General features: G+C 36.2%; 1 protein-coding gene across 1 annotated transcript in view; it reads left to right on the top strand.

Moving 5' to 3' along the window:
• LOC121388147 overlaps positions 1–24,427 on the top strand; it is a 102,278-nt gene that overhangs the window by 62,998 nt on the left and 14,853 nt on the right. The window contains exons 3-7 of the mRNA XM_041519384.1: positions 2,560–2,666; positions 4,868–6,193; positions 7,310–7,452; positions 9,311–9,421; positions 21,731–21,832. Of these exons, the coding sequence (XP_041375318.1) occupies positions 2,576–2,666; positions 4,868–6,193; positions 7,310–7,452; positions 9,311–9,421; positions 21,731–21,832 (1,773 nt within the window). The 5' untranslated portion in view covers positions 2,560–2,575. The remainder of the gene's footprint in view (positions 1–2,559; positions 2,667–4,867; positions 6,194–7,309; positions 7,453–9,310; positions 9,422–21,730; positions 21,833–24,427) is intronic.

The raw sequence follows: 24,427 nt of genomic DNA, 5'->3' as shown, positions 1-24,427 counted from the left end.
CTCAAACGACCTACTTGCCCAAGTGTGGTGTACAAATGTGTAAGTCAAATTGTAAATCGCTGGCACAAGCTACTGTATATTATGTAATCAGTTTTGTGTGTGATGTTTAAATATGTTCTATGGATCACTGATCTGAAATAAAAATCTATTATTATTAAATAGCCCTCTGTCCCATGCCCAGAGACTGTTCTTGCCAGAGTGGGTGAGAGATTGATGTGCCTGAACCTTCATCAGATATATATTTTATACATACAATGATACATACTGGAGTGAGATTTTATAAGAAAAATGTTTAACAATTTAAACATGTCAACCAATTTCTAGTGGTTTTATTAAAGAAACCTTTTAAAACGGTTGATGCCTTCACTTTTACAACCCTCTACCCATCATGTATGGAACAGCCCTGGTATAAACACATGTACATGAACAGATTACATGTGTATACATGTAGCACTAACAAGGTGATCATTATGTTTCAAAATAGGAGTCTGTTTATCCAGAGTTGGCAATCTATAGCCTCAGCAAGCTCCTGTGCCCCACGGACATGCTGTAACTTGTCTGTAATCAAGTGAGTGCATTTTGTCGAGCAGCGGGACAGGATTTTGCTCAATTGGTTGAATGCTCGCTTCAGGTGTTTGCGTAGCAGGATCGAACCACCTTGGTAGATCCATTTAGCAGATTGTTGTTTTTTTCTCTCATTCCTACCAATGCACCACAACTGGTCAAAGGCCATGGTATGTGTTGTCCTGTCTGTGGGAAAGTGCATATAAAAAATCTCTTGCTGCATTAGGAAAAATGTAGCAGGTTTCCTCTGATGACTACGTGTCAGAATTACATGTAGCTATAATCCGTCCCATCATCCTACAAAAATGGTTTGGTAAATATTTTCAGTTTGGTTTGACGTAAGAAGAAAAGTAGAAGTGTTGTAGAAATAACAATGTAAAGAAATGCTATTTTTGTCTGGAATTTACAATCGGCTCAGAAATAAATAACTTGTAGTAAATTCCATAGCATGAAAAAGGTTTTCCGTGTGGGATGGACTATACATAAAGCTTAGGACTCGAGTTCCCAGAAACATTGTTTTTCAGCCTCATATAAAGTTTGTTGTAATTGATCAGAAATTTGGGCTAGTGCTTTATTTACACGTAGGTGGGCTAGTGGAATTTACAAACCCACTACCCCTGTGGCTAGTGACTTGTAGTAAATTCCATAGTATGAAAACAAGGCGTTTCGTATGGGATGGACTATACAATATGCAAAGCGCATACTTACTACTGATATTAAAATAAGTCAAGATCAGTCGCTCAGGTTACCAGCATGTTTTTCCACAATTTTAAAAATATAGCAACACCACAACCTAAATTTTGACCAATTGTGTAGTCTAAATATAAAATACATATTGATATATCAGTGCCCTGAGAACAGTGATATGAATAAAATATTGGCTTTATTGAAAGGGGGAGTGGGGTGTAGCCTGGGCTGTGGTAAAGTGCTTACCTGATGCACTGTCGGTCTAGGCTTGTTCACCGTCAGTGGGTCCATTGGGCTGTTCTCATTTCAACCAGTGCATGCATCACGACTGGTATATCAAAGGCCATTGAACATTAGAAAAATGAGTATTGATGGTCTACAGGTCTTACCCAGTCCACTGCCAAATTAACCAGTTTTTATACAAAGTGGCTCAAACATTTACCTTAAATTTGGCTAATGAAATATTTAAATTAACCATATTTGAATAATTTTCAAGGAAATACTCTATATGTCAGGAAATTAACTAAATCACAGTGTGAGCCCTGGGTCTGTTCTAAATGGTTAAATAAATAAAATATAAATGGTTAAATAAATAAAAATATAAATGGTTAAATAAATAAAATATAAATGGTTAAATAAATAAAATAAAATATAAATGGTTAAATAAATAAAATATAAATGGTTAAATAAATAAAATATAAATGGTTAAATAAATAAAAATATAAATGGTTAAATAAATAAAAATATAAATGGTTAAATAAATAAAATATACCTGCAGCTTTATTGTAGTCCTGTTTAGGAAATAGAACTTCTTTAAAAACTTACTAAAAATGCAGATCTTTCCTTGATGATCACAAGTATAGGTTGACCTCAACAGGCATTGAAATAAATTGGGAATGGCCATTCAGGTTGTCAAGAAAGTTGTGAATGGTACTTAATTAATTCTCCAGAAATGCTTTGTGTGGGTGGCTGTTTGTACAACAGAACAATGAAGCAATGCTGTTGCTTTATGGTGGGTTACTGAATATTTTTTGTGATCAGCATACATAGTTACTGATTTAAAAAAATAAAAAAATCAGGTCGTAAGTAATTGTATACTTACTTAAAATGGCAATCACATGTTTCTCTCGCTATTGTAACACAAGGCCTGATGCCACAATAACCAGTAAAATAACACTGGTTGCTGTTTTGTTCTCATTTGACAAGCTTTATACAGTAGAATTATTAATGGCCAATATAACTCATCATGTTTCTTATTGCTGAGTGTCAATCGGTGTAATTAATTGATTTTTTTTTCTTTCATTTCAGTACCTGATGCTATGTCATGGACGTCTCTTTACACACAATTCTTATTTCACTTCTGATTGGATTATCGGTGTCGGTCAATCTTAATCCATTGGATAAGTTGCAGCAAGGTCAGTTTTACCATGATTAGTAATGTGGTAATTAGTTACCTATGGTGTTTTTTCATATATGTATATGTATAGGTTCATGTACATAAATCAATCCTACATATCTGAGGTGGGATGGGATTTAGCTCTAGTCGGTTGAGTCCTCACCTGAGGTGGTTGCATCGCAGGATCGAACCACCTCGGGGGATCCATTCAACTGATTGGGTTTTTTCTCATTCCAGCCAATGCACCACAACTGGTCAAAGGCCATGGTACCTGTATGTGCTTTCTGTCTGGCATTATATATAAAAGATCCCTTGCTGCTAATGGAAAAATGTAGCTGCTTTCCTTTGATGACTACGAGTCAAAATTACCAAAAGTTTGACATCCAGTAGCCGATGATTAATAAATCAATGTGCTCTAGTTGTGTCATTAAACAAATCGGACCTTTTTTGCACATCTGAGGTGTGCAGTTGTGCTTATGCTTGGGTGCACCATAATTCTGTTTCTGAAGTATTGTTTAAAATCGTCCACCTAAAAATATAGTAACGACTGGTTGTTTGAACAAAACTGCTTTAACCCCATGCAGCCAGCCTCAAAGTTTGAATATCATTGTGCTGATTCATTGATTGTTCACTGTGTGCTATTTAAAACATCTTTGTGTCACTGTGTGCAAGCTTTACTCAAGATTGTTTTCTATGGAATGCAAATCACTCGTCTGGAGCTCATATGAGCTTTGAAACAAATGATTACTTTGGGTCAATACTAAATCTGCCATTGAAATGAGGGTGTTCATTGTCTTTCAAAGTAGAAGGCTGTTTGAGAAAAATAAGTGGCTAACATCTACTGGGTTGGATTGGATTGGATAACATATTAACTTGCTTATATCCAATTAAGGTTCAAGCACGTCTCTCCCAGACACAATCTCTGACTTCGCCAGTGACTGGGTCCAGAACAGAAGTGGGGGGAATGGGGTAGAGTTCGAAATGGAAAGTATTTTGAAAATAACAATTACTAAAAAAGTTAATAGAATTTTTTAAAAATAAAATAAAAAGTGAACAAGCCAAAAATATAAATAATTTAAAAAAGAAAGAAGTAATGTTGACAACATTTTTAACAAAGGTCTAAGAGTTTAAAGTCTGATCTATATGTCCAAATGAGTGGCCTCGTTAAGGCCATTGGGGTGCACAGCTTGTAGGGACGAGATGGGTTGCATCCCGTCAGGAAAACCCCTAGATTGACAGTCATTAGACATTGTAGGTGTAGTGCTGTGCTGAAATACAGATAAGGCTGTTTGAGAAAAATAAGTGGCCATCATCTACTGGGCATATATAGTAAGATGTATGTATAATAAGTAGGTAGCTAAAATCACAACTGGACCTAGCCTTGGTGATGTAGTGGTTAATCCATCGGACATACATGTAAGACTGGTGGGCACTGTGTTCATATCCCGGTACCGGCTCCGACCCAGAGCGAGTTTTAACTACTCAATGGATAGGTGTAAAGCCACTATATACACCGACTTCTTTCTCACTAACAACTAACCAGTTAAACCACTAACCCTCTGTCCTAGACAAACAGAACCCAGATAGCTGAGGTGTGTGTGCCCAGGACAGCATGTTTGAACCTTAATTGGATATAAGCACGGAAATAAGTTGGTCACAGATCTGCCTACTGACAAACATTTTGGAAATGGTCTAGTGTAGCTATGCATACATGTACAAGTGCAAATGTGAACTCCTCTACATTTATAAACAGACTTCTCTTTCTGGATCATTGTTTATGCATATTGATACAGTTGTACTAAATTTAAGAAGTGTATTTACTTTTTATATAGTGTGCATTGGGCTGACCAATATCAGGCTCACACTGCAACACATTTTGGTTTAGTCAATTTTCAGATGTGTAGAATATTTAAAGAAATATGGCTATTTTAAGGTATATTTTATTAACCAAAGGTTAAATGTTGTAGCAGCCTTGTGTAGCTAATTTGACAATGTACAGGATGAGGCCTGCAATATGATTGCTGTTGTCATGATGGCTAAAACAAGTTTTTTTCTTTCTCTCACTTTGTTTCAATATGAAAATAATATCAACAGCTTCAGTTTGTTTAAACTTGATTTTAAAAAGCAATTAGGTTACTGTATACAGATAGATTGTACTAGTGATAGTGTTGTACAGGATAACAGATCTGAAAGTGAGAGATTTTGTGGGTTTTTTGACAGCTGATGACCAGAATTCTCAGAAAGAGATTTATTACAAATACAAAAGCCAGTATGACCACAAGGTAGCACTACAACAACAACTCCAGTTGCAGCTACAGAATCAACAAAAGGTGAAGGTTCAACAACACCAGCAGCTACAGAAAGTTTATCAACAGCAGCAGCAGCAGCAGCAACAGCAGGAGCAGCAACAACAAGATGGATCATCACAACACAAGCGTCATCAAGAACAACTAGAGCTGGTGAAACAGCAGGGAACACAAAACAGTCCTAGACAATTTTATGATGGTCGTGGACAAAGAGTTAATCATGGACTTGATGGCTCGGACAACAGTTATTGGACTACAGTAGCGGCACCGGTTCGAAACCAAGAGTCTGTCTTCAGTGACGGCGATGGAAGGCAGCGCCATCATGGCATTCCACAGAGGATACCTGTCGACAGCAATAAGCAGGAGCAGGCTGTTCATCATGGAGGAAAGGGTAGCATTCTTTATGTTAAAAGTCTGCAAAATGCAGGTTACAATGGAATGGATAAGAATGCTGGCGATGAAAGTGTAGATCGCCCCAATGTAGGGGTGAGACAGTTTGATTCACAGCAGAATGGTCTTCCCACTATGAGACGTGGCGATATTCCGGGGGATCAAGACTCGCACGTTCTGCCTGCCGTAGCCGTGGGCGGTGGTTACAATGCCAACAACCAAGATTTCAGTGACCGTGATAACACCCCAGAGTCGAATATCCATCGTTTTCCGGCTGATAAGCCTGCATCTTATGACAGGCCTGGTGTCATTAGGACGGTCAACGATCCAGTGGATGCCAACCAGAACCAGAACAATGGTGACCAACAGCAGGACAACTACCCAAACTTCAACAATTTCCCACAGCATCCCCAAAGGGAGCTCGGTGGCTTCAAGCTTAGCTGGGATTGGTCCGATTTCTCGGTGACCTTTGACGACTACGGTGCAGCAGAGCTGAAGGTGAGACGGGCGCCCCATGCCACGACAGGAGAACCGTGGCCGATGCCTCAGTATTACATCAAAAAGAAAAAAAAGGTTTCCAAAATCGACAAAGACGCATTCCATTTTAAGATCATTGCCGAGACGTGTGATATCATAGAGGAAGGTATCCGGCGGTATCGCAAAACCATTCTTGAAGATGCCGTTGAGGATATGTACGATAACCTCCAGAATGCTGAAGGAACAACCATAGACAACCCAGCGTCCAAGTATGAGCAGGATGTGTATAGAAAGGCGCCAGTGATTACAAGCGTTGATGTTAAAATACACAAGCCCTGCTCCAAGTATCCATCAGTGGAGTCTGATGAATCATGTAAGTTGTACATTAATAGCTTGAATGATCCAGTTACATAATAATGTGCTTACGTTTAAGCCTATTGTTTTACACTGTTTTCACTCATGTAGTAGGCTTTCTGCCAGATAATAATTTGAGAATATGTAATGAAAACAAAACGGATCATAAGTGTCTCATCTACATGTACATGTGTAAGTGGTTATGAGTTTGAAATATTTTCAAACTGGATTCTGTCTTTCATGTACTTTGACCAATGTTAAGGTTACACACCACCATTAATTACTCCATGCAGTTCAATACAATTTCTGTCAGAATATATTCGGTGAAAAATACAACGCTATCGAGAGGGTCATGCGATTACTAATTTTAGGGAGTGCTCTCAACTGCCATGTACCGTGTAAAAAAAATCAACATAGGTTGACCACAATTTTTTTCAATTAATGGCCCCTATGCCTGCCAGTTCTTTGTGTTGCTGTTATACAAGTGGCACCATACCACTTATACAGTTAGTACTACATATAACAAGTTACTTCAAACCAATGAGTTATTTAAATACTACAGAGGTCAATCTATGTGTAATCATCAAAGAAAGATTTCAAAAAGCATATCAGAATTTTGTAGTATTTTTTTTTATGAGGAACTATTTCCTAACCACACTATATTAAGCTGCTACAGCAAGTAATGACACAACAAATGATGGTGTGTTGTCGTAAATAGCAGTTACTCTTACTGTAATCTCTCTAAAAATTCTAAAAATGTCTCAATTAATTTCCAAGATTTAAGAGTACATAATTGTACCCATTATACCCTATGACAGAAACTTTGTTTAGATATTTCTTTTCTGACAATGATAACATGAATCTGTTGCAATTAAGCCTGTACTTTATATTTTTGTCTACATGCGCATGTAGTCTTGACAAAGTTGAAAGGTGCTATATATATACATGAAGATGTTACTTTTCCAATAATAGTGGTATGGCAATAGGATCATGTTTTGTGTATTGTTAATTTCTAACTTGATGAAACTTTGGTCATGCAATATAGTTACAACTGCTGTTGTTGATCTCATTGAATGTTAAACAAAATTAAATTAATTTTAAAATTAAAATTTATTTTGTTGAATATATCCTCCAGATGACATTAAGGTGAAGAAGGGTCGGGCTTCAATCATGGCCAATGAGGTGTGGGGTGCACTGCGGGGCCTGGAGACGTTTAGTCAGCTCGTATGGAAGGGTCTGGATGGCGAAGATCCCGACGACAGAGGAAAGAATGCCAATGTGAGTATACTGATGAAATATGATGAAAATCTATAGATTCCTATCAATTACCCCCCCCCCCCCCCCAACAACACAAACAAGTGTGTAGCACAGCATTCAGTATTCAAGCAACATTTATTTGTAAATAGAATTTCCATGTCTAGATAATAAATTTATATATTAATTTGTTTTATGGCACCAGATTCCGAATTAATTAGCCTTTTACATTTAAATAAAATCCATTAAAAACTGGGATTTTCTTGGATTGCCTTTATGTAATTTAAGTCGCAGGATTCCAAATTGATTTCAAAAGAATTTGAAAAAAGGAGGTCTCTGATAGCATCCACTATCATGTTTCTGTTATAGCGTCCACTATCATGTTTCTGTTATAGCGTTCACTCTATCATGTTTCTGTGATAGCATCCACTGTCATGTTTCTGTGATAGCATCCACTATCGTGTTTCTGTGATAGCATCCACTATCGTGTTTCTGTGATAGCATCCACTATCGTGTTTCTGTGATAGCATCCACTATCGTGTTTCTGTGATAGCATCCACTCTATAATGTTTCTGTGATAGCATCCACTATTGTGTTTCTGTGATAGCATCCACTCTATAATGTTTCTGTGATAGCATCCACTATCGTGTTTCTGTGATGGCATCCACTCTATAATGTTTCTGTGATAGCATCCACTCTATAATGTTTCTGTGATAGCATCCACTCTATCATGTTTGAAAACCCCAGGAGACGAATTAATTGATCCTCTGGATTTGTTCAGGAGATATTTTTAAACTTACGAATACTGATAAAGTAATTTTCCAGAGGGTGATTTTTGTGTCCCCTCCCCCACCCACTTCCGTTTAAGTTGCAGGTGTGATGAGATGTGAGAGGAATCACCCCCCCCACCCCACCCCTATGACAGGGAACATTTTGTTCAGTATCGCGTCATGATTCTCTATGCATGTTTCAGAGATCTCTACACAATTTTAATACATTAAACAATAGTAGCTATTCAATTTTGAAGTGATTAGAAATATCGCTAATTAAGATTTTGAAAACAAAATGTTTTGCATAAAGACCAATCACGATCTTAACTTGGGTGAATTTTTATTCGAGGTGCCCTTAATTAGTCATTTATAATTTTTCTTCATCTTCCTTTTACCTTTTTTTATAAAGGGCTGTCCATTTTTATTCCATTATTATTAGTTCACAGTTTAACCAAATGACTATGAATGCATTCATTTAAAAAAAAACATAGTTTCTTTACTAAATAAACATGTTTCAAGGTATATATTGTCAGAAATTTGGGCTATTGGTTTAGCTTAGTGGGCTAGTGAATATCACAAATCTTTAAATCTTTTGATACATTTTCTTTAGGATGTCTTGTTGTACTGTACCATGTAAAATTATTGTAACTAATTTAAATGTAGCCTGCTATAGATGCATGTATTCATAGGGTTCGTTATCCTGCAACCACTGTTTCTGTTGACAGAATATGATGATGTCACTCGTTACAAAATAGCTCATTTGACCTCTAGGTCATCGTACAATGTGGCTGAAGTAACAGAAATAATATCTTTTCCCCTTAATTTTTATGGTCTGCAGGATAAAGATAATAACTAGTTAATGACGTCGGATATCTGCTTTATCCTGTTCAGGCCAAATGAGAAATTCTGATCGGCAGAGCCTTGCAGAATATCCCATTCTTACCTTCACAGGATAAAGCAGATATCTGACGTCATTAACTAGTTATTATCTATCTATCAAACCTGACTTCAGCTTGTTGTGCCTGTATTTAAGATTTTATTTTTTGTATATACATGCATAATGAAGTGAATTGAATGTCTTTGTAATTGTGATTCTTCCTGATCATTTCCAGCTGTACGTGCGGGAGTGTGTGATCAGCGATTACCCACGATTCCCCCACAGAGGAATCCTCATTGATTCGTCACGACACTTTATCTTCAAAGAGGTCATTTTTGATGTCCTGGTATGTATAATAATCCAATGTTTTTCAGCTTGTTATGGGGAATGGGGAATCCTCACTTTCTGGGACAGAATGTAGCTTGTAGGTATAGAGTGCTCGGCTGAGGTTGTTTGTTTTGTTTAACAACACTGCTAGAGTACATTGATTTTTAATCATTGGCTAAATTAGATGTCAAACATTTGGTAATTCAGAATTAACAAATGTTTGACATCTAACAGCCGATGATTAAAAAACCACTGTGCTATAGTTATGTTATTAAACAAAACAAACTGTAACTTCATTGAGACCGATCCTGCTGTTGATTATACCAAGTTCTCTTGAGTGTACATACAAATTAAGTCTTAAAGAAGGGATCATATCGATATCATACTGAGCGTCAGATTGGAGTTGCTGAAGCAGTTGACATAGTCAGTAGATCAAAGAACTTGACAATCGCCTTGTTGTGTTCACTCAATCATAACAAAATGGCCGTGTTTGTCTCCAATCAATATGGAAAGCCTTCGAACGTGACTCAGGTTTGCGAGAGTCGAATAACCCGATGAGTGATTTAGGATAATTTTTGCAGATTAAGTCACTGGACAATAAGCAGATGCAATACTCCATTAAAACGGTGCCAGTACCAGTGGCATGTGGCAGGCAGTTGAACAGCTGCGCAGATCAATAAGACATTTAGTTTACAGCACTGGGAGCAAATAAACAGCATTTTCATGGAGTCAAAATTGCTGTTATGGGTCGGCGCTGCCATCTTTTCTTTTTTGTTGTTGATTAAGCAGTTCGTCCGAGGTGTTTAGTATTAATTTTTGCCATTTTGTTTCATCTTATGAAGCTGTTATTTGTGTTAACATGAGACCTTAAATACTGTAAAAAAACCCCCAAAACAAGACGTTTTAATAATTAATATGTATATATTGTGGGTATTGCATATTGTTTCAAAGGAATGTGCCGAGTTTATTTCACATTTATTCATGATGTGCAACCTGTTATTTGCCATATTGTCAAATATGAATTAAAATTGAATTTGGCAATAGTCTTATTCAATTTACTGTACTAGCACAACAACTATGCTATATCTCTGATGGCGGAGATAAGGCCAACATGGGTTGTGCTCAGGGAGGCTGTGGTGGCCTCTGCCACTGCGGTTCCTTCCCATATAACATAGTTGTTGTGCTAGTACTAGGTAAGCATGAATAATAATGAAAATTAGAAACATATTCCCAAAAGCTAATTTGAAAATCAAATAAATACAATTCTATACATTTTGTTATATTTTCTTTGGCTAACTGAAGCTTGAATGCAGATACAGTTTCTGATCAAATTTGCCAAATTAATAAAACAGGTCCTGTGAGAATTTAATTCATATTAATTTTTAGAACAAGTGATATTTATAATCACTATTGTATACAGATTCAGAAAAAAATATGGTTCCATTTAAAAAAAGAAAGAAAAAAAAAAGAATATCAAAGTAATTTTGAGGTCACCAAAGATCACCACTACAAATTTGTTCAGGGCGCAGTTGCTAATTATATTTTTGGGTCCAGCTTAATTAAACCCAGAGCACTACAGATCTGTGTTATAGGCAGACATTTGGTGACTGAATACGTGCACGTCTGCTCCGGAATGGCGGAATGGTCTAGATGTCTAGAACAGATGGGCAGATTCTTACACGAACACAGCCGATGACAGACACACTCAATAGCAGCTGATGAAGCACTCTTTATACTGTCCATTCAGTCCGCCATTCTGAAAGGCCACCATTAATACTTGTTATCTTGCCAAAGTGAAAGAGGCTTATAGACAAAAATAATATTTTTGCAAGTGTTACACGTTTTCAGGCATTATACATGTACATGCATATAAAATGCCAGTTTAGATCCAGGAGTGGGTGCTGGTGATGGGGGGAGGGGGGTATGCATCCATTGGTGGATCCATGGAGAGGGAGAGGGAGAGGTGGAGGGGATCCATCTCCTTCCAAAATATATTCAAATGCTGGGGTTTTTTTTTGTCTTTTAAAAAAAAAATTCATTGGGTTGTCCTTTTCACAAATTGCCTTTTTTTCTTAGCCCCCCACCCCAAACAGTATTTCCTGGTTCTGCTCCTGCCTCCCTTGGTGTTTTGTTGTGCCTCTGAAAATCTAGTATTTAACAGATGAATTGCAATGAATGTATTTAGTTTTATTGGGTGATGTCTAATATCCTAGTTGCCTGGTGTTTTAGATTGATTGATTTCAACTTATTTTCATGCTTATGTCCAATTAAGGTTCAAGCACACTGTCCTGGGCACACACCTCGGCTATCTGGGCTGCCTGTCCAGGACAGTGGGTTAATTGTTAGTTTGTTAGTGGTTAGTGAGAGAGAAGAGGGTGTAGTGGCCTTACACCTACCCATTGAGCCCTTAAGAACTCGCTCTGGGTTGGAGCCGGTACCGGGCTGCGAACCCTGTACCTACCAGCCTGTAGTCCGATGGCTTAGCCACTGTGCCACCGAGGCCGGTGGTGTTTTAGGGGGAAGACTGCCATACATTTACATTTACATGTGTATATGTAATGCATGTTGGTATACTTTTGGATACTGTAGGTGCCCTTTTTAAATGGTGTCCCATCCCATTCATGAATATACCGTACATGTGGCTGTCCTTTGTACTCATTCCTTAGAAAATCCTTCATATTTTTCCCTTAGTTTTTTTTAACACCTTACAATAAGCTAGTGCTGGGCTTCATAACCTTTTTTAATTTCACGCTGCACAGTTTAAAAGATTGCTCAAATGCTTGTGGCACACCAAAATAAATTGTGTAATGTCAGTCTGTAGTATTATTTCATTGGAAGGAAGAGTTCAAAGCACATATATGGGGGTGGATGGTGGTTTTGTAGCTCAGTGGTAGCACAATCACCTGAAGTTTGACGAGACGCAGGATCAATTCTCTGCAGTGGAATCTTATGGCTTTTTCCCCATGAGCCACACCAGTTCATTTTATAGTACATGTACATGTGTAGGTTTTAATTCCATGGTATATAAAAGTTTGTTTTGTTTAATGACACCACTAGTGCACATTGATTTTTAATCATTGGCTACTGGATGTCAAACATTTGGTAACTATTGACAAGAAGGAAGGCAGGAAGGAAATATTTTATTTAACGGCGCACTCAACACATTTTATTTACAGTTATATGGTGTCAGACATATGGTTAAGGACCACACAGATATATAGAGAGGAAACCCACTGTTGCCACTTCATGGGCTACTCTTTTCGATTAGCAAGGGATCTTTGATATACACTATTCCATAGACAGGATAGCACATACCACAGCTTTTGATATACCATTTGTGGTTTACTGGCTGGGATGAAAAATATCCCAATAGATCTAGAGTGCTTTACCACTGGTTTATGTACTCTTCATATGAGAAAGATGAATGGACGTGTCTATATATTTGACTCACTTCTGTTGTATGCAATTTCAACAGAAATGACCACTAATTTTGTGAATGTCTTTTAACAACACGGGCTGAAGTTGATTGATCGTGACATTTAAGTCTGGTGACATTTCGGTGTATTTACTGATGTTATTGAATAGGAGCCAGAACACAAATGACCTGCTATTAACATACTATTTCCATCTGTAAACATGTTATCATAGAGTGTAAAAACAGATCTAAGGGTGGGTGTGTGTGTGTGTGTGTGTGTGTGTGTGTGTGTGTGTGTGTGTGTGTGTGTGTGTGTGTGTGTGTGTGTGTGTGTGTGTGTGTGCGTGCGTGCGTGTGTGTGTGTGTGTGTGTGTGTGTGTGCGTGCGTGCGTGCGTGCGTGCATGTGTGTGCATGTGTGTGCATGTGTGTGCATGTGTGTGTGTGTGCGTATGTGTGTGTTGGTATTAATGACATAGTGGTTCAAGGTTTTATGTAGCGATCTTAGTACTAAAACCGTAAGTTTCCTCTGACTCTGAGCTGTCCACACCATCACCTACCTGTCTCAACTTCTGTGTACTTCCCTGCACACTAATGACCACTGGTAGTAGGGAAGTATAGTAGGTAGTTACAAGTGCCTTTTAACAATGCCAGAAGTAACTACTGAACACTCTCTGAAGTGGTCAGACTAAGCCCACAGCTAAAGTGTGTGGCATAGATAGCCACAAGAGACAAACACCTGTCGTGGTTGGAGAGACAAGGACTGGGACGTGGAGGTGGACAACAAAAGAAATTGAAAGATAGTTGCAAAGTCAGGAAGAAATGAGATGAAAATCAAAGGCGAGAAAGGAAAGGAGCAGTGAGATAAAATTAAAAAAAATTTAAAATTAAAATTAAAAAAATATTTTTAAAATTGCCTTAAGTCCATCACTAAGATCATTTAGTACAACAGGGTCCTAGACAAAATAGCCTTCCATTGACCTATAAGCTGTAATAGGTTCAGTAGGGTTCCATTTTAGAACTCCTGATTTCCACCATTTCCTCTCTCCCCTAATCCTAGATCCATCCTTGTATAGCAAGGTTTGCTCTCTGATACTACTTGTTTAAATTATGGAATTTTAAACAAGGTTTTATGTCATATCAAGTTTACATAGATACCACACTTGTTGAAATTATGGAATTTTAAACAAGGTTTTATGTCATATCAAGTTTACATAGATACCACTTGTTGAAATTATGGAATTTTAAACAAGGTTTTATGTCATATCAAGTTTACATAGATACCACTTCTTGAAATTATGGAATTTTAAACAAGGTTTTATGTCATATCAAGTTTACATAGATACCACACTTGTTGAAATTATGGAATTTTAAACAAGGTTTTATGTCATATCAAGTTTACATAGATACCACACTTGTTGAAATTATGGAATTTTAAACAAGGTTTTATGTCATATCAAGTTTACATAGATACCACTTATTGCAATTATGGAATTTTAAACAAGGTTTTATGTCATATCAAGTTTACATAGATACCACTTGTTGAAATTATGGAATTTTAAACAAGGTTTTATGTCATATCAAGTTTACATAGATACCACACTTGTTGAAATTATGGAATTTTAAACAAGGTTTTATGTCATGTCAAGTTTACATAGATACCACTTGTTGAAATTATGGAATTTTAAACAAGGTTTTATGTCATATCAAGTTTACATACATGTAGATACCACTTGTTGCAATTATGGAATTTTAAACAAGCTTTTATGTCATATCAAGTTTACATAGATACCACTTCTTGAAATTATGGAATTTTAAACAAGGTTTTATGTCATATCAAGTTTACATAGATACCACTTGTTGCAATTATGGAATTTTAAACAAGGTTTTATGTCATATCAAGTTTACATAGATACCACTTCTTGAAATTACGGAATTTTAAACAAGGTTTTATGTCATATCAAGTTTACATAGATACCACTTGTTGCAATTATGGAATTTTAAACAAGGTTTCATGTCATATCAAGTTTACATAGATACCACTTCTTGCAATTATGGAATTTTAAACAAGGTTTTATGTCATATCAAGTTTACATAGATACCACTTGTTGAAATTATGGAATTTTAAACAAGGTTTTATGTCATATCAAGTTTACATAGATACCACACTTGTTGAAATTATGGAATTTTAAACAAGGTTTTATGTCATATCAAGTTTACATAGATACCACTTATTGCAATTATGGAATTTTAAACAAGGTTTTATGTCATATCAAGTTTACATAGATACCACTTGTTGAAATTATGGAATTTTAAACAAGGTTTTATGTCATATCAAGTTTACATAGATACCACACTTGTTGAAATTATGGAATTTTAAACAAGGTTTTATGTCATGTCAAGTTTACATAGATACCACTTGTTGAAATTATGGAATTTTAAACAAGGTTTTATGTCATATCAAGTTTACATACATGTAGATACCACTTGTTGCAATTATGGAATTTTAAACAAGCTTTTATGTCATATCAAGTTTACATAGATACCACTTCTTGAAATTATGGAATTTTAAACAAGGTTTTATGTCATATCAAGTTTACATAGATACCACTTGTTGCAATTATGGAATTTTAAACAAGGTTTTATGTCATATCAAGTTTACATAGATACCACTTCTTGAAATTACGGAATTTTAAACAAGGTTTTATGTCATATCAAGTTTACATAGATACCACTTGTTGCAATTATGGAATTTTAAACAAGGTTTCATGTCATATCAAGTTTACATAGATACCACTTCTTGCAATTATGGAATTTTAAACAAGGTTTTATGTCATATCAAGTTTACATAGATACCACACTTGTTGAAATTATGGAATTTTAAACAAGGTTTTATGTCATATCAAGTTTACATAGATACCACACTTGTTGAAATTATGGAATTTTAAACAAGGTTTTATGTCATATCAAGTTTACATAGATACCACTTGTGAAAATTATGGAATTCTGAAAAGAGGCTTTTATTTCATATCAAGTTTACGTCACAAGTGAAATGATTTTCTATAGTGACAAAAGTATTTCATGATCGAGGCGTGTAAACCTGAAACACAGTAGGACCAGTCGTTTAATATCCTATTTATGACCGAAGAATGGTATTTGTAAATAATCTGGCCCAGTGAAATGATTTAAAGAATGACAGTTTGCAGAACTACATGTAGTGTCTCTGGTAGTTTAATATCCTATTCATGACCCAAGAATTGGCAATTGTAAATAACCTGACCCAATGAAATGGACTTTTACAAAGACAGTTTGCAGAAATGGTTTGTCTGAAAAGCTCTTTAATACTGTGTGGTTGGTTGTTACACAGTGTGAGATATATATTTAAACTGATGTCTGAGACCCTCTGCTGAACAGATTTATTTAGACAATACTAATTTACAACTTCCCCGTCCACCAGCATTCATTATGTATAATGGTAGCTAAAGAAAGTTTCCTTGTAGTGCAATAAACTGGCTGAAAATACTCTTTTTAATACTCCTACACATTCGCCCACAATATATTAATTAAGTGCAACACAGGTTCAAAGACATGTCTTCCAAAACATAGACAAATGGACTGGGTTTTTTTCTAAGCACGTTTCTCCTATGTATTACAGTATATAGATTATTAGTAGTAGTACAGGTGCAGAGGAAGGGGTACAACTTAAAAAATGCACCCCCCCCCAAGGGTTTCTGCCAGAGGGTACGAATGGTACAGTTCTGTACCCTACAATGTAGGAAATAAATGGATACTTATAAAAATAATTTTTACAAGTAGTATAAAAGAAAACTGCTATTTAAAATGTGTTAAAATACTTGAAATGCAGTGTCCAGTTTGAAAAGTTAATTTTTCTGTTTAACGACACCACAAGAGCACATTGATTAATTAAAATCATTGGCTATTGGATGTCAAACATTTGGTAATGCTGACACGTAAATATCAGAGGAAACCCACTACATGTTTTTTCTAATGCAGCAAGAGATCTTTTATATGCACTTTCTCACAGACAGGAAAGAACATGCCACAACCTTTGACCAGTTGTGGTGCACTGGTTGTAACAAGACCAGCTTCGGTGGCGTTGTGGTTAGGCCATCGGTCTACAGGCTGGTAGGTTCTGGGTTCGGATCCCAGTCGAGGCATGAGATTTTTAATCCAGATACTGACTCCAAACCCTGAGTGAGTGCTCCGCAAGGCTCAATGGGTAGGTGTAAACCACTTGCACCGACCAGTGATTCATAACTGGTTCAACAAAGGCCATGGTTTGTGCTATCCTGCCTATGGGAAGCGCAAATAAAAGATCCCTTGCTGCTAATCGGAAAGAGTAGTCCATGTAGTGGCGACAGCAGGTTTCCTCTCAAAATCTGTGTGGTCCTTAACCATATGTCTGACACCATATAACCGTAAATAAAATGTGTTGAGTGCGTCGTTAAATAAAACATTTCTTTCTTTTTTTGGTTGTAACGAGAGAATAACCAATCAGATGAATGGATCCATCAAGGTGGTTCGATCCTGTGACAGAAGCACGAGAATAACGAATCAGTTGAATGGATCCACCGAGGTGGTTCGATCCTGCGACACAAGCACCTAAATCCCGCCATAGTTTCAAATGATTTCAAGTCCATAATCACCTAGTAGGGGCACTTAATTATGATCTATTTTGTTATTATTATGTACCCTCAAGTTATTTCCCTAGGTCCCAGCACCTGAACACATCCAGTCAATTCATTATTGCAGTTAAAGACTACGATAATGATGATGATGATAATAGCATTGTTGAAAAGTTAAGTTTGAGTTACAGCTAATAATGTATGCATGATACTATGATTGATCCTGTGATTATACAAAGAAATAATCATTCTCCCATCCCTAGCCATGCAAGACAGACCCTTCCATGACGTCAGCCCATGCGGAATAAAAGTGTCTTGCATGGGCTATGACGTCATCGAATTTAACATGGGGAGTAATACGGCGTTGGTAATATAAGACATCATATCAATGCAAGTTGTTTAGTTTTAGATCGATATTTTGTTATTAAAACCTTCATTATCTTGTTAATTTGTAGTGTTAAAATATATTTAACACATGAAACAGACGCGGCAAGTATGATAGTGTACTTTATTTATGATAAAACGGCAAAATAAAGAGGTTACTTTTTCAGCCATCTTTGTTTGTTTGTGTAAAATAATGTTTTATTTATCAAATGGATGGGAGAAAAAGACTCCCATCATATGCAGTCATGTGGGATAGAAAAAGTACACCCTCAGTGGTGGAAATTACGACCCCATATAATGGAGTCTATTAGTATGAGGACTATTATCCAAGAGACAAACTAATAGAACATCATTCTGAAAAGAGTTGACAAATATTTTATATCCTGCTACATGTATGCACACAAATAGAACATAATCCGTTATGCAATCTCCATTATGCTTTTTTTTGCTATTGTTTTTCAAAAAATGTTTTTTAAAGTTTTAAAATATCAAAATTATTAACAGAACATTTTGTTCAGAATCGTGTCGTGATTCACTACGCTAGTTTCAGAGATCTACACAATTTTAAAACATTAAATATTAGTTACTAATCAATTTTTAAATGACTAGAAATAATGCTATAATCAATATTTTGAGAACAAAATTTTCCCAGCAACATACATGTATTCAGGCTGAGGAAAAATCACTGTATACAACCTGTTACACCAGTTCTGTTATATATATTTTGCATTAATAATAAATAAACAGTTTAATTATTAAAATGTACTGGTAAATGCTCCATATGTTTATATATACACATGTATATCAATATAACCTGTTCCACAAACTCAGTAATGCTTATTTCACGTTTAGAAAATTGACAAAAAAAAAAAAAAGATAAAACAAAAAAATTGAAACTTGTAGAAGCTTGACAGGTCACACAAATCTGCTAAATATATTTGTCTGTCATGGCATGAAATCTCCATTTATGTTGACTGTCGAGCCCGTAGCTGTTTGCCTTGAGAAAATACTGGAATTAAGAAAAAAATGTTTGGCAGTTGAAGGCGGTAATCCTTAAGCCAGAAGTGCATGTACTTGATATTTCTCGTTGGGAGTCGCCTGTTTACTAAAAGGCTGATGTTTGACATGAAGTGATCACGGCAGTCCATTTAGTAGCCTTGATCAAGCAGCGTACATACACGCGTACTGTATGTCAGTGGCATGTTTAAAGATGGCATTTACATATATATTCAAGGTATAATACTCTGCTGCTTTTCCCAGCTGGCCTGCCAATTTTGTTTTAATCGGCGTATGTTTATGTGAATGCCTGTGTCAATTTATTTTGTGGAGATGTTTTTTAGAAAGAAGAATGTTAGGCTGCTGGTGACAAATGCTGGTCACTGTTGTCTCACGACGGTGTGGTCTTTTTTTTTTTTTTTCTTTCTTTTCTTTCTTTCTTTCTTTCTTTCTTTCTTTTTGTTCTTTCTTTCTTTTTTTTTGATGGTGTGATCTTGTTTTATCAGTCTCTGCTTTTTTATATATTATAGATTGATACATGTATATGTATATATTAATAAATAAAAATTCTGTTTCTTGTCTAGATGTAAAATATGTATTATTATTCAAGGTGTTGGCAGTTAATCTGTTGTATATACCAAACAAGTCTCATGTTGTCAAATCCATTTGGATTATACTGCAGTTATAAGTATCAAGGGAATGCCATGTTTTTTAATGGATTTGATTTTACTTGGGGAAAGTAACAATTTGCCGCTAATAAATAAGGTGATTATTATTTGGACATGAAAATAAATTTTCAAAGTGTATTCATGTGATTTTCATTTATGGAAATATTACAGGAATCAAATATATAATTAAAATATTTAAAAAATAATAATATTAAAAAAAAACCTGACATCATTTCATTCAAAATGATAAATAAAGTTATGCTGTTCTGTCTTAGAATGTGCATATAACAGATTATGATAGAATTGATAAAAGTAATCCACAAGGAACAATATTATAGGCAAACTGTCAAAATGTTAGTCAGTTAAAAGTGATGAATTGAACTGTTACTTGTTCTAGCTGAATTGAAAAATTGCAGACTTTTTTGCAGTGCAACATTAAGATTATTGATTAAGCAGTGTTCTTATGATGCGATTAGTCACACCGACTTGTCACATGCGATTTGTCATAGCGACTCGAATCGCGTGTGTGGGAAGACGTTACATCATCAGGTTTGATGACGTCAAACAAAGCTTGTCAGTTTAAAAATATTTTGCGAGAAATGTAAGTGCCTACAGATTTCCACTGAAATAAAGGAAACATGAATGTAACAAAACAATTATTCACCACATCTGGACAACAATAGGTATTATGGATCCATGAAATGCGGACATTTTGACATGTTTATAAGCAAGTGAAAAAACATGGAAGTGACAACACTAAACGGTTGTACTTTAATGTGATTTGATTGGCTGAGAGCTTACGATTTGTCATGAGAAATAGAACATGTTCTAATCAGTACGATTCAGACACAATTTGTTGTATAAGACTAAAGTTGTTCCGATTTAGGTGTTCTCATGGTACGATTCCATTGCATGCAACAAGTCGGTACGACTAATCACATCATGAGAACACCCCTTTAGGTTATATGCGGATATAATTAACACAATGAAACAATCGGGTAATTAGGTAAAAGTCATGTGAACTAACTTGTCGTTTTGTAAGATTTTAAAATATTGTCCTCATTTGACACCTAAGCCATGTGGTGGTGTTAAAAAGTCCTTTTTCAAATGGTATCTCTGTATAAGACAGTGTAATAGGTAATTTCAAACAACACTGTGATCCGATTACAAAATCAATGCAAAAACATGGGTTCTTACAGTATACATACATTTGTATATCTGTCCAAAAAACAATTTATACACTTTTTATTGGTGCAGTTATATATCTATATATTCGACAAATATGTAGTAATTAAGTCTGTTACTGATTATCATAATGATGTTGCGTAATACCCGGTACAAGGAACATTTTGTTTTCAAAATCTTGGATTAGCGATATTTGCAGCCAATTGAAAATTGATTAGCAACTACTGTTTAATGTACGTGTTAACATTTTGTAGCAATCTCTGAAACTTGCGTATCCAATCCAACACAATACTGAACAAAATGTTTCCAGCATTACCTTTGATTTACTGGTACTGCTTGTATTTTAAACAAATTTCATCCACCATCCTCCAAATTGTTTTTTTAACAGAACTCCATGTAGCCATTATAATGAATCCCCTCGATACTATGATCAGTGATCAAATGACATATCATTACAATAAATCACTAACATATATCAAATCCAGATTTCCCATGTGTACATTGTATAAAATGATAATTTGTTACCCGATTGTTGTTTATTTTTATTTTTTAGTCCCCTACCAATCAAACCGGAGAGGACTATAGGTTTCATCTCCATCGTGTCTGTCCGTCTGTCCGTCTGTCCATCTATTCATCCCACATACATATATATATATATATATTTTTCCAAATGCTTTTTTCGCAATGCCTTGAGATATTGTGCTAAAAGTTTGCATATACCTAATATCATATACAGTTAAAGACCAAGTTTGACTTTCATGGCGATTTGCCCAATTTTAACAGAGTTATGGCCCTTGAACTTTGGAGATACTTAGGCGATGTTTTCTAGGCTATTGTTTTACAATGCCAGTTGTGGTACAATGTCTGGAGCAAAAAATAGCCCAATGGGCCCACCGACGGGGATCGATCCCAAACCGACCACGCATCAAGCGAGCACTTGACCACTGGGTTACATCCTGCCCCTCCAGTAACCAATGATTAATTAATCAGTGTGCTCTAGTGTTGTCAGTAAAATATTTCTCTCTTTGTCTTGCAGGATGCCATGGAACAGAACAAGATGAATGTCATGCACTGGCATATAGTGGACGATCAGTCATTTCCCTACCAGAGTGAAGTGTTCCCCGAACTCAGCAAGAAGGTAAGTCTGTTGATAAGATTTGGACCAGGTCCCATCCTTGTTCCACATTGGGCATGGTTTAAATACAGGTAGTGTGGTCAAATATATACTGTTGGAAAGAAATAAGGAAACACATGGAAATGTAGACCCAATTTAATATATTACAAGATAGTAATGTCATACAAAATTGTGATATGAGACTTTAATGTCAGTATTATTAAACAGTCAGTCAGTCAGCCAGTAAGTTAATTAACACAGTCAGCTTCTGACATTATGGACTGAGGGTTTTGATGGCAGTCACTATTTACTGTTGCTGTTTGTGTGATCCCTTAGCTCTTTCCGTCAGTATATTAAACAAAAAGGTGATAGGAAGGGGCTGCATGTTTTTAGAGGTGTTAAAATAATGTAACAGTTTCGATACATAATTTGTTAATTTGTAGTCATTCTTTGTTTGCATGGGGTGTCTTTAAACATTCATTCATTCATTCATTCATTCATTTACATATAAAAAGATTATTGCAGTTGCATTTTCAACAACAGGAAATCTTGATTGACGGGTGGATATTCAAACACACAAACCCTGAGGCTCAGATTCTTGTTAGTAGTTCAACCATGTTTCTTCATTCAAGTAAAAATTTATCACTTAAGAGGTTTTTTTTGGTGAATGCAAAATAATGTTGTGCACACTTTCATGAATTAAAAACAAAATCTAGGTGGTCTTGTTTTCACTTGAATCACAGACCATGACTGAATTGTGAATGAGAAAGTGGGCCTTGTTCACTGAAGGGGAGTGCTATATCATATGGCATTCGTCTTCTTCTTAACTTATTTTTGTGCTTATATCCAATTACATTTCAAGCACACTGTCCTGGGCACACATCTCAGCTATCTGGGCTGTCTGTCCAGGACAATGGGTTAGTTGTTAGTGGTTAATGACAGTAAAGAGGGTATATTGGTCTTACATCTATCCATTGAGTCAGTTAAAACTTGCTCTGAGTAGGAGCCTGTACCGGGTTGCGAAAGCAGTACCTACCAGCCTTATGTCCGATGGCTTAACCACGACGCCACCGAGGCCGGTATATGGCATTCATAATGTATGTGGTGGGATGCATCTCAGCAGAAGAGCACTGGCCTCAGGTGCAATGAGATTGATTATTCTAGACTGTGATTTTCCTGTAGCTCAACCATTTTTTTCACAGCTGGTACCTCAAAGGTCATGGCATGTATTATCCTACCTATGGGAAATTGTATACAAGACCCTCTACTTATCCAGTAGGAGTAACATATGTGGTAGCAGCAGGCATCCTCTCTTTCTGTTGACCTAGTGTCTAAAAACAAACCCTATAGACCTACAATGTAGTCTAGTTAAAATACAGCTGGACCCAAAACAATACAATTTTGTTTCTTCACAATTCATTTTATGGTTATGTCCTAAAATCTATTACATGTACTAGACTAATATGTTAGAGACCAAATAGCCATAGTTTAAAATGTGCTGAGGTGTTGTTGTTGTTACTGGTGTAACAAAGGCCTTGGTATGTACTATCCTGTCTGGGATGGTGCACATAAAAGATACCTTGCTGCTAATTGAAAAGAGTAGCCCATGAAGTGGCGACAGCGAGTTTCCTCTCTCAATATCTGTGTGGTCCTTAACCATATGTCTGACGTCATATAATCGTAATTAAAATGTGTCGAGTGTATCATTAAATAAAACATTTCCTTTCCTTTCATTACACATGAAAAGATTCCTTTCCTTTTCTTTCCAAAATGAGAACTTGAGAACTGAAGATGATTGAGACCAGCGTGGATGACACAGTTTTTCTTTTCCTGTTCTGTCTGTCACTGACTTGCTCATTCACTAAGGTGACAGTCCAGAGAAAGCTGCTTCTTGTTGTCAGTGACTTGAGATGACCTGTGACGGAGATAAAACAAAAATAACTAAACCTCACATGATGTTTCATGCATCAACATGACAGATGCATGTAAACATCTCAAAAATAAAAAATGGATATTGCAAACAAAAATGTCAGTAAAAAAAAGAAGAAAGAAATGTTTTATTTAACGACGCACTCAACACATTTTATTTACGGTTATATGGCGTCAGACATATGGTTAAGGACCACACAGATTTTGAGAGGAAACCCGCTGTTGCCACATAGGCTACTCTTTTACGACAGGCAAGGGATCTTTTATTTGCGCTTCCCACAGGCAGGATAGCACAAACCATGGCCTTTGTTGAACCAGTTATAGATCACTTGTCGGTGCAAGTGGTTTACACCTACCCATTGAGCCTTGCGGAGCACTCACTCAGGGTTTGGAGTCGGTATCTGGATTAAAAACCCCATGCCTCGACTGGGATCTGAACCCAGTACCTACCAGCCTGTAGACCGATGGCTAACCACGACGCCACCAAGGCCGGTTAAAAAAAATGTCAGTGAAGACATCATTTGACTAAAAGGAGAGGAAAAGAATATGGGCCATGTTTATGAAGTATGTTTTTCTTAAATGCAGGTGTTTTAAGATTTGTAAGTGAAAAACAGGCTTTGTAAATTCAGCCCTATTGGTTAAACAACATCTCAGCACATTTTAAAACTAAAGATATTTGGTGTCTAGCAA

This window comes from Gigantopelta aegis, chromosome 14 (assembly GCF_016097555.1).
Source record: "Gigantopelta aegis isolate Gae_Host chromosome 14, Gae_host_genome, whole genome shotgun sequence".
Classification (NCBI taxonomy): Eukaryota; Metazoa; Mollusca; class Gastropoda; order Neomphalida; family Peltospiridae; genus Gigantopelta; species Gigantopelta aegis.
This window is presented reverse-complemented; position numbering and strand designations above follow the sequence as displayed.